This window comes from Pteropus medius, unplaced genomic scaffold (genome assembly GCF_902729225.1).
Source record: "Pteropus medius unplaced genomic scaffold, Ma_sr-lr_union100, whole genome shotgun sequence".
Taxonomy (NCBI): Eukaryota; Metazoa; Chordata; class Mammalia; order Chiroptera; family Pteropodidae; genus Pteropus; species Pteropus medius.
Genome location: NW_024349798.1, coordinates 1,491,568 through 1,507,185, shown reverse-complemented (window position 1 = coordinate 1,507,185; position 15,618 = coordinate 1,491,568). Strand labels below are relative to the sequence as shown.

The window sequence follows — 15,618 nt, the reverse complement described above, 5'->3', positions numbered from 1 at the left end:
AAGAGCAGAAAACTCTTTGAAGTCAGAAATATGTACAAGTCATCTCTGTATCCTGAGCCCTGTGCCTGTCATGTGGTAGAAGCTAAGAAATACAATTACCAAATGACTGTGCAACACACCTCTGTGGTGACATGCAGACAAACAGGAACTATAATGACTCTAAATAGACCTTTAATGACTGGGATGTTTCAGGACTTAAAGGTTGAATGGTCGAGGCCATGGGGACAGAAGTGGCATGATCAGTAGGCTGTCTGAGACTGCTGCTGGCGGTAGCCACCCCGGCGCATGTAGCCCTCGTTTTTGCGGTAGCCATCCTTCTGGTCTGTAGGAGAGAGATGAGAAGGGGAGGGAGTGAATGCCAGGGGAGGCAGAAAGGGAGCCAGGACCCTGGGAGAATGGAGGAGATGGAAGCACTCACCTCGGAAGTAGCCACCATAGGTGCCCTGCTTGTGGTCAAACACCCGCTCGTTATTTTCCACCAGGCTGCCTAGCTTCTCTGCCAGCTGCAGAGCCAGGTTCTGTTGGGCAGTGGGCTCGGTGCGGTGCATCACCACTGTTTGCGTTGGCTGGTCCAAGGAGGCCTGATGGGAATGAGCCAGAGAAAGGGACATGACACGGATCAGACCCCTCGACTTTGAACTTACCACGACTCCACCTGCCAATTTACCACTGGCCCTTACCATCAATTCCTCGTTAATGATCATCTTGCTGATGATGGAGTGCACGGTGGGCAGGTCCAGCTCGAACATGTCAGACAGTGTCTCCATGCTGGGGAGAAAGGCAGCAGGAGGCAGTTTAGGACCCTTGACCACAAAGCTGGGGCCCCTCTGCTTCCTCAGCACTCAACTCACCTGATGGAGTCATAGACACTGCTGTATGTGAAAAGGTAGGTCCGCAGAGACTCTTCCTGGATCTTTCTATGGGGAGAAGGGAGAGATCTTCAGGGAAGGAGACCAACCACTCTTTTCTTCTCCCCCCATCACAGTCTCTCTCTGCTCACCTAACCAGCATGGTTCGGACTTTGTCAGCCTCGGGAAAAAGGTCCCACACTTTGCCGTTCATTTTCTCGTTGATGATAAAACTGTGGCAGGTCTTCCAGTCGCCCATCTTCATGGCCTTTGAGGCAGCGACCACATGTTCCCTCATTGATTCAGGGGGACCTGAAAGGTTGGGAATGAGGTAGCGCCTGGGGACACTTGGGACCAGGGCTCCTGCCCCGATGAGCACTGTTCAAGGAAGAACACAGGCCAGGAGCACGAACAACCAGACTGGAGACTCTCCTATCTCTCTACTAAACAGCTTTGTGATTGTACAAAGTCCCTTAATGTCAGAAGAAATTTATTTAGATTTAGACTAATAAATTAATCCATGATGTGCTTCAATGGACTAGTTGAGCCCCTTGAAAAAGTTGACAAACTGCTGTGTGTCTCCTCATGTACATTTCTCTAGAGAAAGGTCCACAGTTTTCTTCAGATTCTTGTAAGGCTCCTTGACCTGAAAAAAACTTAACATCTCAACTGGAACAGTATTTATGCAACTTCCTTCCATCTTATACTACCTTCATGATTTTTGCCATATCCGTGTATCACTGTTTTTTTTTTTTTCTTTAAAGTGGCTCACTCCTTTTCCTTAAAAAATTTAGCTTCACTTTAAATTACTTCTGTGAAATCACAGGTTTCATGTGCTGATTATGGACTTGGGCCCCTAAATACTGTCCTGAGAGACAAGCCAGGAAGACAGACGTGGCAAACAAGAGTAGCTTGAATTCAGGGTAGACAAAGTATAAAAGCTCCAAGGCTGGAATAGGTGGCAGGTGTATGGAAACATGAACATGGCTGACCCTGTAACAGGGACAAGAAGTTCAACCATGTACATGGTTCAGGCCCGTGTAGAAATGTATGAAAAGGGTTAAGTATAAGAAAAGGCACACGACCCTTGTGGATTAGCTTTCATTCTATCACTCTGAAAAAGGAAAGGTCAGAGGTTCAAAGAATATTTCTCTACAAACCACACAGCAGTGCACAGCTGAAACAGAACCTGGCTTTTGGCTCCACTGCAGTAACTGAGAGGCAGAAACTGTGGTGAACCAGACAGCCCTAAGAGGTGATGGAAACAGAGATTTTCACTGGAAAATTTCTAAAACAAAGTGTCACTACACAAGCCCAACAAGATTTGCCTAAAGGGCACCTACATGTAACACAACCACACACCCAACCAGTAGAGGACAAATCTGTAGGGAATGTAGCTGTGGAGAGTTAAGTCTGGCTCACCTGCCAAGCCTCCTATGTGCCAACCCCACAGGAAGAGCACAGTGCACATCCCTTTCCCTGTGAAATCACAACTCACCCAGCCCCTGGACTGACTGATCAGCTCTTTCAGAAGTGATAAGAGCCAATGCTAGATTCCTGAATGCTTAGGTTGGCGGAAAATAATATGCATGAAGGGGAAAAAATAGAAAAAAAAACTCAGAGAAGCCATGTTATTATGTTAAAGCTGAGTAGGTCAGTTAAATTCTGTGCCTGTTTCTTAATCAAGAAAAAGGAGTAATTATAGTACCTATACATCACAAGGTTGTTACTAATGAAGAGAAAATGAATTATTTATAAAACAGTGCCGGACAGAAAAAAAAGTACTATGTAAGCTTATGTTAAATAAGAAATATCATTAGAGTCAGCTCATGAGTTTAACTCAGTGACCAAGGAGACTGAACTTTATTCTGTAGGCAGTGAAGAACTTCTAAGGTGTTGGGGGTGTATAACATCATAAATTTGGTTGCATGATAATGCTGTCAAAGAGAGACTGAAGGGAGAAAACAGGAAGCAGGGAGCTTAATTTGTAGGCTAGAACAATGCAGCCTATGGTACCACAGAGACTAGTTAGTAAAAAGGATGCCTTTAGGTTCTACATGGAGATGTGACTAAAACAAATGGATTCATCTCATGGGAAAGTTACTCCCTTTAGCTTCTCTTAATCCTTTGATTAAAAATAATCAAGGGATGAACAAGCAAATTTTGCTCCTCTACAAAACCTCACACTCACCCAGCAAGGGCTGTCGCTCGCCCACCCGTAGCTGGTGATGGAACTGTTTGCTGATCATGCGACGGCGGGCATCACTCTCGTGAGCGGCCATGTAGGGAATCTCCAGGAGCATGGCAGACACCAGATAAACACACTCCAGCAGCTCCAGGTTGATATGCAGGTGGAAGGGAACCTGCCGGCGCCGCTCCACCTTCTCCTGCTCCTGGTTGCGCTCCTGCAGGCTGCGCAGCAGTAGACCCTGGCCCAGAAGCTCCTTGGCCCGGCCGCTTGACTGGATGTCCAGCAGGGCGTTGTGGGCATCCTTGGTCAGGCCTTGCCGGAAAGCGCAGATGCCCAGCTGCACCATGGTGCGGTTGTATAGGATCTGGGAGCAAAGAAACAGCAATGCGCTCAGAGCTGACCACCACGAAGCAAGTTGTTTATTCATTCAACTAATAGACAAACACACAACAAATGATACATTGATGTGCTGAGCTGCCTGGGACAGAGAGCAAATCACACAAGTCCCTGTCCATCCATGGAGCTTACATTCTAGGGGTGGGGTATAGAGAACAAAATAACCACAATATGCAGGTGGTGCTAAGGAGAAAAATAAAGCAGAGGAGGGAATTAAGAAAGGAATTTGTGTGGTGGTGGTAGTGTTGGGAGCTTAGTTATGTAGGATAACTAAAGAAGCCCTCATTTTGAAGAGAATGTTTAAATAAAGAATAAAAAAAGGAGAGAGCAAATTGTGAAGATAACTGGGAAAAGAAAAGCATTGTAGAAAAGAGAAAAAGCAAATGCAAAGACCCTGTGCAAGAATTGTGCCAGGTGTATCTGAGGAACAGAGAGTGCGATATGGCTAGAGCTGATAAAAGGTGTGATCGTAAACGGCAGGATGGGCAAGCGTACGTTAAGAATTTTAAGATGAGAAACCACAGGAAAGTTTTGAGCAAATAAATGATATAATCTGACTTAATTTAACATGGTTACTCTGGCTACTTTGTTAAAAATAGCCTGAAAGGATACAAGGGCAGAAGCAGAGAGAGACCAAGATGATAGTGGCTTAGACCAGAGGGTAGCAGTGGAAGTGATAAGTGTTCAGACATGGATTCTGAATAGAAATGGCTGGGGAAGCTGATCTAGTACATGTGAAAAACCAGAATCGAGGATGACACCAAGGTTTCTGGCCTAAGCAACTGAAGAGATGGACTTGCCACTAATTAAGGTAGGGAATATTATAAGCAGTCCAGATTTTTTTGTTTTTGGTGGTGAGGGGGTGAGACTTAGTATTGACAACAACAAAAATATAGAGGTCAATATCAGTCATGAACATAGATGCCAGGAGCCTTAAAAAAATATTAGCAAACAGAACCCAGCAACATAGCAAAGAAATAACATAGCATGACCAAGTAGAATATATCTTAGGAATGAAAGGCTGGTATAAAAATCTAAAATAATTGTTATTCAGCACATGAACAGAATAAAAGAGAAATAACTAGCATTTCAATAAACACAGAAAAAGCTTTTGACAAAATTCAACATCTATTTATAACAAAAATTCTCATCTAACTAGGATCTGAGACCTGGGATCAACTTATTGTCTAGGATCAATCTGTGAAAAGGCATCTACAAAAATACTGCAGCTAACATACTTAATAGTGAAATGTTGGCTGCTAAGAATGGGAACAAGGCAAGATGTCTGTTCTCACTACTTCTATTCTGCACAGCATTAGAGCTGAGTCATCACCATGGCAAAAAAGAAATAAAAAAGTAAAGTCATAAACATTAGTAGAACAATAAAACTGCCTCTATACACAGATGACATGATTACTTCAGTAGAAAATATTAAAGAACCTATAAAATAACTAGTCACATATCACAAAACAACATTTTCATCAATGACGAACATATATGTGCCGGTGGTATACCATATAGCCTAGGTGTGTAGTACTATACCATCTAGGTTTGCGTAAGCATCCTCTGATGTCCGCACAACCACAAAATCGCCTAATGACATTTCTCGAACCTATTCCCGTTGTCAAAGCAGTGCATGACTGTACTAGACCTAATGAATTTAGCAAAACAGTAAAATACAGAGGTACAAAAATTACTTGTATTTTTATATGGTAGTAGTAAACAACTGGAAAATGAAAAAAAAATGCATTTACAATAGCATCAAAAATCACATAATATTCAGGAATAATTTTTAAAAAGATGTATAATACTGCCAACACTGCAGAGCGAAACTGAAGAGATAACATGGAAAACTAAAAGTTTCAATGTTGTTAAGATGTCAATTCTCCCAAAATTGATCTATAGATTCAATATAATCCTGATAGAAAATAATGGGCAAAAGTTGACCAGACATTTCATGCAATAAGATATATACAGGGCAAACAGGCAAAAAATTAATCAATTTCAACAGTTAGCAGGGAAATACAAACTAACACCACAATGAGATTCCATTATACAGCCACCAATACAGCTAAAATTAAAAAGACCTACAACACCAAACATTATTGGTAGCAGTATAAACACACATTGGTAAGAGTATAAAATGGTATAACCACTTTTGAGTTTTATAATAAAACTGAACATACACCTACTCTATGATGCAGCAATTCCACTCTTAAGTATTTACCTAAGAGAAAACATAGACCCATACAAAGAATTAAACGTAAATGTTCAGAGCCGCTTCATTTATAATAGTCCCAAACCAGCTATCTATCAAGAAGGAAAACAGAGTCATACAATGGAATAAAAAAGAAATGGGAGTGCTATTTAAAAACCACCACCAGATAAGTTCTACTAATGTTCCACACAAATATTTCTCAATTATTTAAACTCACATTTAAAGACACAGCGTTAGTACTCTTATGTAAAAATATCCTCACAATCACAATACACAAAATTAGTGGTTCCACTGTTATGCCCCAACACATCACGTTACATTTGGGTCTCTGACTTTACAATTAGTTTGACAACTTAAGGGTTTTTTTTTTCATCTTTTGAAAACAAGATGATCTCCTAATGTGCTGAAGCAGACATTTAATGATATAATAAACATTAGCTGAACCCAAATCTCTATCCCAGAGGACTCTAATGCTGTTGAACAGTAGGAAATTTGTTAACGTGCAGGAGGATCAAAGTCTGCTGGCATTTGATGAAATGTCTATTTATAGCTGCATTGATCAGACAGATGGCTAATCTGGTTGAGCCACTTTGCCCAAATAGAAGACGGGGACCTGCCTGGTCTTCCCTTTGCCACCAGTGCCAGAGTGCCTCCTTCTTATCCTACCTGTACTGGAGGGTCCGCGTGCTGAATGTTGTCTTGTAAGTGGCTCATAAGCATGAGGTCACGGGCCTGGTACCAGCGGGAGTGCAGGGCATGATGGTAGATATGGCAGAGGATGGCACACGTCCGGATACGGTCTGTGCGGTCCTTGGCATAGATGTACTTGCACAATCTCTCCATCAGCACAGCTGAGTCCTCGCCTTCATTTTCTACCTGATCCAGGTCAGACTGGGGAGGAGGCGAGGCACAGGGTTTGGTGAGGGGGTGATGTCGTTGGACGAAAAGAGCAGGCAAAGACAATGGCTCTAAATGGTGCAGGCTTTAGCGACCAAAGATGAGACTCCACCCAGCCTCACCCTAGTCCCCCGTTTCCCTCCTTGTTCCACCTCAGGAAGTCCCCAGGGAATGGGAGACTTGCCATCAAGTCCTGACAGACATGGAGAACAGAGTGACACACTCCTTTCCCTGTGACACTTGGCCAAGCACACACCTTTGAGGAGCCCTCAGGGAGGGTAAGCTGCCGCTGATGGGCCTTGTAATCAAACTTGTAGTAGGTGTGGAGAATGCGCCTCAAGTAGATGCGACAAATCTCCTCAGTGGTGCCCTTCTCTTCCAGGTAGCGCTGCACGCGATCGATGATGGCACACACCTGCGCCTCATCCTTCAAGTGCTCCACGTACTCTGAGAAGGAGAGCACCCACCCTCAGCTCAGCCAAGCACCCAAGCGTTCCCAGCCATCTGTCACTGATCAGTCCGGGTGCCTCTGTATATGTTTCCTGCACCCACTGGAAGTCTACTTGCTGTGCTCTGAAAACACCATCCTGCCTGAAACTTGCCAAGCTCACTTTCTGTCCCTCCTGTCAGGTGTTCTCTTCTGCTAGTTCCTCCCTTGATTAACTCCTCCTCTTCCTCATTCCAATCTCACTTCAAACGGCCCCTACTAAGGATCATTATCTAAAGCAGCCACTACTCCAGTCGCTTTCTACTATGTCCCAATTTGAATTTCTAATTCACACTTCATATCACCTACATTTACCTCGTTTATTTATTCGAATTGCCTTTCCCCAGCACCGAATGTAAATTCTATGAGCATGAAGGACATCCCTAGTTGTCTTGTTCACCATTACACCCTTGACTCAGTGGGCACGTATGGGCATTCACATTTTACTGAGTAATGTCCTTTATTTTCCCCATCCCAATGCCTCTAATCCAAGCAAAACAAGCCAAGTGGACAATGATTCTCAAAATGCAGTCCCCAGACCAACAGCACCACCTAGTATATGTCAGAAATGCAAATTATGGGGCCCCACCCAGACCTATTGAATTAGAAGCTATGGGGGTGGGGCCCAGTGTCTTAGGTCCTCCAGTGTGAATGCGGGGGTAAGGAAGGGCTGGCTTTCCAAACACTCTAGTATAATTCCTTGCACTTTTCCTCTCACTGACACCCACACTTGCGCAGGCTTACCTTGGGAGTGAGGATCAGTATTTTGCATTATTTTGGTAAATTCTTCATCCATCCGTTCCACCAGAGTTAGGATACAGCCACGGACACGCAGCGGCTGAAAAGGTAGAGGAGGAGTAAACATATCAGCCTTGATCTCAGCCCTGCTAATCCTTCTATCTCTACTGAGCTTTCCCAGAGCAGACAACATATACCTCTCTAATTAGCCTGCTAATCCCTCTCTTTACCTGGTCAACATTATGCAGATTCTCGCTCTCTTCCAGAATGTTCTCTCCAACAAAGATGTTGGGGTTTGCAAACAGGATGTCCATCAGCTCATTGATGCAGTCCAGGCACTTCTGCCACATCTCGGGCTGCCGAGAAATCAGAAGGCAATCAGAGGTGTGCAGGTGGAATAAGCAGATGCCTCCCAAGAGCCCCTTCACCAGGAATCCCTGGGGCCTTCAACCGCCAAGGCTGTTTCCATAGCCCTTGAGTTTTAAGACATGAAGTACCCTCCCCTGACCCACCAGCTTCAGCCCTGGGATGTTCCTCTTTGCTGCCCTCACCTTCATGTATGTGGCCAGATTGGGGTTGTAGTCATAGAGAGATGCAATGATATTGAACTTGATCTTGACAATGACACCCTCCCCAAGATTGTTTTCAGAAGCAATCTGAACCAGCAGCTGTAACAGCTCAATCTGGGCTGCACTGGAAAGGTACAAAACAGGTGAGGCATTAGAGACAAGTCAAAAAGCCTCATCCTGTCATGCAGCACAACCCCTTCAGACCAGTAAGGTGGGCTCATTTCTATTATCCCTATCCTCCCCACCTCTATCCCACTTTCTTCTCCTTTAGAAACTGAAAATAGAAACAGCATTAATGTTAACAATCTACCATCCTCTTCAGTCACTGAATGACTGAAGGTGAGCATTATTCCCATTTTATAGATGGGAAAACAGTCCTGAAAGGTTAAATGATTGGTTTAAGGTCAGAGATAGAGTAAACGGCAGAAAATGGACCAGAATGTCCAAATATACCATTCCTTCCACTATAGCCACACACAGATCTTCCCCAAATAGCACTGTCTGCCCATAAACCTCTACCCTGTTTCTTACAGCTTTCACCCTGCAAGCCCAGAGCCAAGGCCCACAAATCTTACCGATCAGTTCCCTTCTTGCCTCGTGCCTGCAGGATCTCATTCAGTTTCTTGATGACAACGGCATGGGTGATCTCAGTTCCCTTGGCAAACATTTTTGGTTTCTCCTAGGCAACACATAGCCTGTCATGTGCAAGCCAATAGAAAACCATTCTTTCTTTTTCTCCCAACCCAACTAGACTGTACCTGTATGCTCTCCCCAACTGTTTCCCAATTCATTTTAATTCTAAAATCCTCACCTTAACGAGGGGCACCCCGCCTCGGACCCTTTCCCACTCCCCGCCTTCATTGTCCTCCTCCTCCTCATCCAGACGCTTAGATTTCCTATCGTGCTTCTTCTTGGCTTTGTCCTCCCGTTTCTTCTCAGCCGCTTTCTTGTCCTCCTCTGTGGCGGGGGCCCTGCCAGAAGACATGGGAGAAGATGAAAGACCAGCCCCTTCTCCATCGCTGAGGCTTCTTCCTCCCATGAACTTCTTTCCCTCCAGCAAGTCCTAAGTTACACTCTAAAATAGTGACCTAAAGTTAACCATAGTCATAACCAAAGCAAGGACTATTAAGTATTTGAATTGCCAGACTACTTACCAAGGTCTGCCACCATATTAAACCAACTAAGAAACTCAAGAAGGGAACAATATGGCCTAGTCTATTAAAAGTGGAGATGCTAACCAGGCCACTGTAGACACAGAAACAGCCTGTCATGTTCCTCTACAGTGAACCTCTAATGTTTCCCAGAGAACCCATAGGAAACAGTTGTTTTTTGATACTAATTGCTCTCTCCAGACTAACCTAGGAACAGCAATATTTTTGCACTTTTTTCTTTTTACAGATTTTAAGCTGACTGCTCTGTCCAGACTGACCTAGGAATAGCACATTTTTTTTTGCACTTTTTACAGATTTTTTGCACTTTTTCTTTTTACAGTAAAAAGGCTTTGCTGAGTTCTTTGAGTCATTCTAGCATATTATTGAACCTAAGAGGATTGCAGGAAATTTGAATTCATAGCTGGTTGGTCAGAAGTACAGGTGCCGAACTTGAGACTTGCAACTGGTGTCTGAGGTAGGGAGTCATCTGGAACTGAGCCCTTCACCTGTGGGTTTGGACTAGTATCAGAATGGAACTGGACTGCTGAACACCTAGTTGGTGTCCAGAAAGTTGGAGAGCTGGTTGGTGTGAGAAAAAAACCCAAACAAATGGTATCAGAAGTGTTCTGAGTAAAAGGAAATTAAATATGCAGTGCTTTCCAGACTTGACCAGTGTTCCCTAAACCACACAGTGAAAAAGGTTCTCAATTCCCAGACAAGAAAAAGCTAAAGGAGTTCAGCACCACCAAACCAGTATCACAAGAAATGTTAAAGGGATTTCTTTAAGAAGAAAAAAAGGTAAAAAATGTGAATAATAAAATAGCAATAACTACATTCCTATCATTAATTACTTTAAACATGAGTGGATTAAATGCTCCAATCAAAAGCTGGAGTGTGGCTGAATGGATAAGAAAACAAGACCCATACATATGCTGCCTACACAAGACCCACTTTAGGTATTAAAACACATAGACTGAAAGTAAAGGAATGGAAAAAGATATTTCAGGCAAAGGAAAACCAACAAAAAAGCAAGGGTAGCAATCAATACTTACATCAGACGATACAGATTTTAAAACAAATGCTATAACAAGAGACAAACAAGGACTCAGCAATTCCACTTCTGGGTATTTATTTGAAGAAACTCAAAACACTAGTTTGAAAAGACATGCATCCATATGTTCACTGCAGCATTATTTACAATAGCCAAGATATGGAATCAACCTAAGTGTCCATTAATAGACAGATAAAAAAGACACAGGACATATATATAATGGAATATAACTCAGCCATAAAAATGAATGAAATACTGCCATTTGCAACAATATGAATGGACCTAGAGGGCATTATGCTGAAATAGGTCAGAAGGAAAAAAAACAAAAATACCATGATTTCACTAGTTAAAAAAAAAAACAAAAACGTATAGAATACACAGATATCAAATGATAATGTACACCTGAAAATTATATAATTTTATTAACCGGTGTTACCCTGATAAATGATTAAAAAACAAACAAACCCATGAACAAACAAACAAAACAGACACACACACACAGATACAGAGAACAGCTGATGATTACCAGATGGGAGGTGTGTTGGGGGGATGAGTGAAAAGGGGAAGAAATTAGGAAGTGCAAACTGCCAGTTATAAAAACAATCACAGGGATGTAAAATATAGCATAGGAAATATAGTCGATAACATTGTGGTAACAATGTATGACGTCAGATGGGGTGCTAGACTCAATCGCAGTGATCACTTTGTGAGATATGAACATCTAATTACTGTTGTATACCTGAAACTAATGTAACATTGTATGTCAACTGTAATTGAAACAAATTAAAAAAAAAAAAAAAGCTTCTCAACAAAATGCCTGTGTCTAGACCCCTCTAGTGTCAGGTAATCCCCTACCTCCTAAAGCAGTGTAACTCCAACTTTGGAAAGCAAGAAAGCAACCCCAAGAGCAGCAGCAACAGTTCTGCCTATTAAAAGAGCAGTGTTTATCAGAGCTTGCTGTGTAGGACAAAGGGACAGGGACTATCTTGACTTTAAAGGAAGAAACTGAGACCAAAGATTAATTAACTCACCCAATGTTGGAGAGTTACTAAAAGACTAAGGGCTGGGACTGGAATTCAAATCAGAATCCTCTCCCATTCTGTGACGGTCCCAGGAAGGCTTGCTGCCATTTATATGCTATATATGTCTATGTGCTACATACGCAGTTCTCAGGAAGGGAAAAAAGTAGCGACTATCACTGAGAGCTAACCACATGCCAGTCCTAGGCTGAGCCATTTCCCTATATCACCTCCCTGTATTCTTGCAGCTATCCTTGAACGCAGGGTCAAGTACTTACCCATTTTACAGTTGAGAAAACTAAAGATTGGAAAAGTTAAGAAGCTTGTCCAAATATCACACAGCTTATCAGGGCCAAAGTGAGATTTACACTCAGTCTGCATGCAGTGAATAATGTCGTTAAATACTTAGACTTTGGAGCCTTCAAATCACATCAGCTTTGTGACGTTAACCAACTAATACACTTGACTCTGAGATCTCTCTGTGAAAAGGGAGCAGTTGGTGCCCACAACTTGAAAGGTCTCCATAGAAGATGTTAAAGGTGATTAAAGGTGTCCTACTCTTCCCGCTGTAGCCCAAGGTACCACTACTTTTCTTACTTTTTAAGGAATTTTGAAGCCAGCACAGTCTGTTTCCCTTCTTCTTCCTCTGAGTCTGAATCAGATGATGTAGAGCCTGTGTCCCAGTCTTCATCATCTTCTGAATCTTCTGAATCCTCATCTTCATCCTTAGAGAGTCAAAAAAAGGAAGAGCAGGAAGAAGATGAAGAAACTGACTGGTCTTTCTGCTCCCCCCAAAGCATGTCCCAGGGATTTACAGGAGTAGAACAAGAGTGGTTAACCATGAACTTACAATATTAAGAGCTGGATTAAGCCACCAAGACCAAGAAATGGTGACTTGCCCCAAGAACACACGACGGCTCCCCAGGGGCAGAGCTGGGCCCAGAATCTAGTTCTCTAGATTCTAGTGCTCAGTGTTCTAATCCAAGAGGAAGCCTATCCTCAAACTAGACTCTGCTAGACCCAACTCCTCCTAACTCTAGGGTTCTGTGAGTCTTTTCTTCTCCCCAGGGACCCAAGAATGGTCCATTGGAGGCAAATCACCACTCACTTTAACTCTGTCTCTTACCTCCAGCTTTTTGAGGAACTTGCGACTCTCCCCAGAAGGAGCTTCGGATTTCTTCTTCAGGAAAGTTGCAGCACTGACTCCGTCCTCGTCCTCATCCTCATCTGAAGAGCCTGGTGGGAGAGGGGAGAGAAAAGAGCTAGAATGGTGAAGAGCAAGGCTGAAGGACACCAAGAAACCAGGCTAAGGGAACCCCTAACTTTAGATTTCTGAATTATCTGCAGAGTCTCTTCTCTCACCTTCTGAATCCTCCTCATTCTTCTCAGCATCTTCATCTGCAGACTGTTCAGGGTTCTTGAAAGAGGGAAATGAGTAATTAAGGATGCCTTCCAATCACCACCCCATCCTACCCCTCCACCCCAGAGAGCCTTATCATGATTCCTTCTCCAGTCACACCTCCCATCTGCAAATGCTTTTTTGTCTCAGTGATGAGGTCACTGTACCCACAACTCAAAGTCTGCCTCTAGCATTCCCTACCTGCTTGTAATTTGTAATATGGGACTCAAAATCTCGGTTATATTTTCGGATCTTCTGGCGCAGGGTGCTCAAGGCCTTGGCATTGTTCTTATTCATCTTCTTCTTCCCTTCCTTGTCTTCCCATAGCTAAAGAACAGAGAAGGAAGAAAGAGGGATCTGAGACTAAGTAGCACTTCCTAAGCTTCAGGTTTCACCACCACTTTCGAGGCTTGTTATCTACCTGCATGCCATCTATATAATTAATCGCACCTGTTACTTTTTAAAAGTGCCTTTGCATATCACCACTAAAAGTACAAAGCCACAAATAAGAGGCAATATAAAAAAAATTAAAGTTCTTGGCCAAAAGAGTTTCCTCTCCTTGTATTATTCCCATTTCTTGGGTTTTGGGAAACACTGTACATAGGCAAACAACCCAAAAGAAACATGATTCCTGAAAGTGGATTAGGAACAGGCCCCAGGCCCCATAATCACCTTCTGGATTCCCCCTCACCCAAAGGACTCAAACCTCATTAAGATAGTCCTCCAGGTCAGCCAGGATGCGAATATAGAACCGGGGAACACCTTCCTTGTCCACAATACTCTTAGCTTTCCCATATGCTTTTCCCAGGAGCTCAAACTCTTCCAGGCACTTGGTGACATCCCGAATCTTCATGGCATTACGAATAGTCCGGATAAGGTTGGTTAGCTCCTCAAACCTGGGTTGGGAATCCAATACCACATTGGATATGCCCACCATCGCCACCCAGAAAACTTTCCACTGCGCCAGAGACTCCCCACAACACAGGCTCCCCATGGCCTCACCTCTTGTCCTTGGCACTTCGAACAACTCTCTTGGTATCTTCTTCATCCTCACTCAGCAGCAATGGTCTATTTGGAAAAAACACAGACCATTAATCTCCCTTTTTAGTTCCAGTCTTTCCAAGTGATCTCTATTTCTCTTCTCAGAAAGGGCAGGTATAACTGAGTAACGCAGGCCATTTATACGCATCCTCTGTTTCTTCCTCTTCAAAGCCTCAGCACATAAACTCAATTTTTAAGTCTACTTAAAGTAAGGCCTTTTGTCAAATGTTGTAGCACATACAAAGAATGCTATCTCCATCCTCTCAAAAATAAACACACGAAGGTGCTTATTTATTGTCAGAAAACTAATTACGTGAGACACAAGTTACTAAGAAGAACTGAAAAGGTGAGAAAAAGGGTACTTCAGCTAGGCTTCAAGGTGGTACCTGAACTAGGTCCTAGAAAGCAATGTTTTGCAGAGTATGAGAGACCAAGAACGAGGAAAAAGTCTGTGGTTTGAATACCTCCATTGCCAGTATTTTTCTTTAATAATGAGAAACCAGACCACAGACAGCACTCAGCCAACAATCTCTCTTCTTTCTTTCCATCTTATCACTTGTTCCAATTATATTCTATTTTATGGCCAGTGCTGTTGGTTTTCCACTTGTGGCAGTGATGTGAAGTCATATCTATATGGCTTTACATGTGTATATATAGTTTTAAACAATAGACAGGCATGTGGCAAAAATAACGAAGGTGCCACGCATATGACAGAAGTTTGAAAAATAACATTCCACTGTTTCAAAGGGTGAAAAAGATTTAATGTGTAGAGAAAGGTAAAGTGTTTCAGTGAAGGTAAACATGAGAAAAAGATACATAGATGTTTTTAGAACCTGCCCACAGTGCCAGGTGGTTCAGCTTCAGAGCCACACCAAGGAGCTCCCAACTATCAAAGGAGCGTTTTGAGAAAGGGATTTTGTGGTAAGAATAATTATGAATTTTGAAGTCCGATGACCAGCAGAAGAGGGAAGGTAGGTGGTATAAAGGTTATGGACATGGAAACAAGTTAGGAGACTAATTCAACTGATCTATCCAGTGGGAAACCTCTGTGACTATGCCCCTGGTACCCGGTGGGTGGACTCCCACAATTCACAGTACCTTAAGTCGTCCCTCCAACACTGCTCCAGTCCTACAGAACCTGCTGCCTCCTACAGAACCTCATCTTCATTCTCACCCGCCCCCCAATACAGGGCCTTCTGAAGCCTGCCGAACCCCGCACTCCACGAGTGGTCATCACGGCACAGGCCTTCCACTCACTGTTTGCCGTAGTTACCCCCGACAGGTTTGGTGACGAGCTCCTCCCCGGAAAGGGACGACTCTGACTCGCTGTCCGAACCGGTGGTGAAAAACCGCGACATGGCGACGACGCGGGGCGGCTGTGGCGGGCGCGGCCGGACCTGCGGGAGGGCTGGAGTCACGTGCCACGAGAAGGGGTCCGAGCCGCCACCTCCCGACCCCCGCTTATCACAGTCCCCGCACGCACCCCTTTCCGGTCGTCCACCTCAAAACACGCGGCCCAAGAAAGGCTTACCAGCTAAACCTGAGAGGAGTCACACCGCAGAACGGCGGAAACGCGGAAAGAGAAGGCGGGGCCTTTGCGTCACTTCCGGGAG

At 43.7% G+C, this 15,618-nt stretch overlaps 1 protein-coding gene across 2 annotated transcripts; it reads right to left on the bottom strand.

Annotated features, from left to right (window-relative positions):
- Positions 1-149: 149 nt before the first annotated feature.
- Positions 150-15,616, bottom strand: LOC120620135 (eukaryotic translation initiation factor 3 subunit C). 2 transcript variants are annotated; one of them, XM_039884617.1, is made up of 21 exons: positions 15,537-15,616; positions 15,263-15,402; positions 13,967-14,032; positions 13,671-13,860; positions 13,166-13,291; positions 12,928-12,982; positions 12,692-12,801; positions 12,163-12,290; positions 9,156-9,315; positions 8,920-9,023; positions 8,327-8,468; positions 8,006-8,131; positions 7,782-7,875; positions 6,807-6,997; positions 6,320-6,544; positions 3,040-3,403; positions 1,001-1,160; positions 852-917; positions 681-768; positions 419-581; positions 150-322 (listed from the first exon to the last, which is right to left on the bottom strand). In XM_039884617.1, the coding sequence occupies exons 2-21, from the start codon at positions 15,361-15,363 to the stop codon at positions 240-242; spliced, it is 2,742 nt and encodes a 913-aa protein (XP_039740551.1). In that variant the 5' UTR covers positions 15,364-15,402; positions 15,537-15,616; the 3' UTR covers positions 150-239. The 2 variants fall into 2 exon arrangements, with proteins under 2 accessions (XP_039740551.1, XP_039740552.1); XM_039884618.1 differs by having other exon boundaries at positions 15,489-15,588.
- Positions 15,617-15,618: the final 2 nt, after the last annotated feature.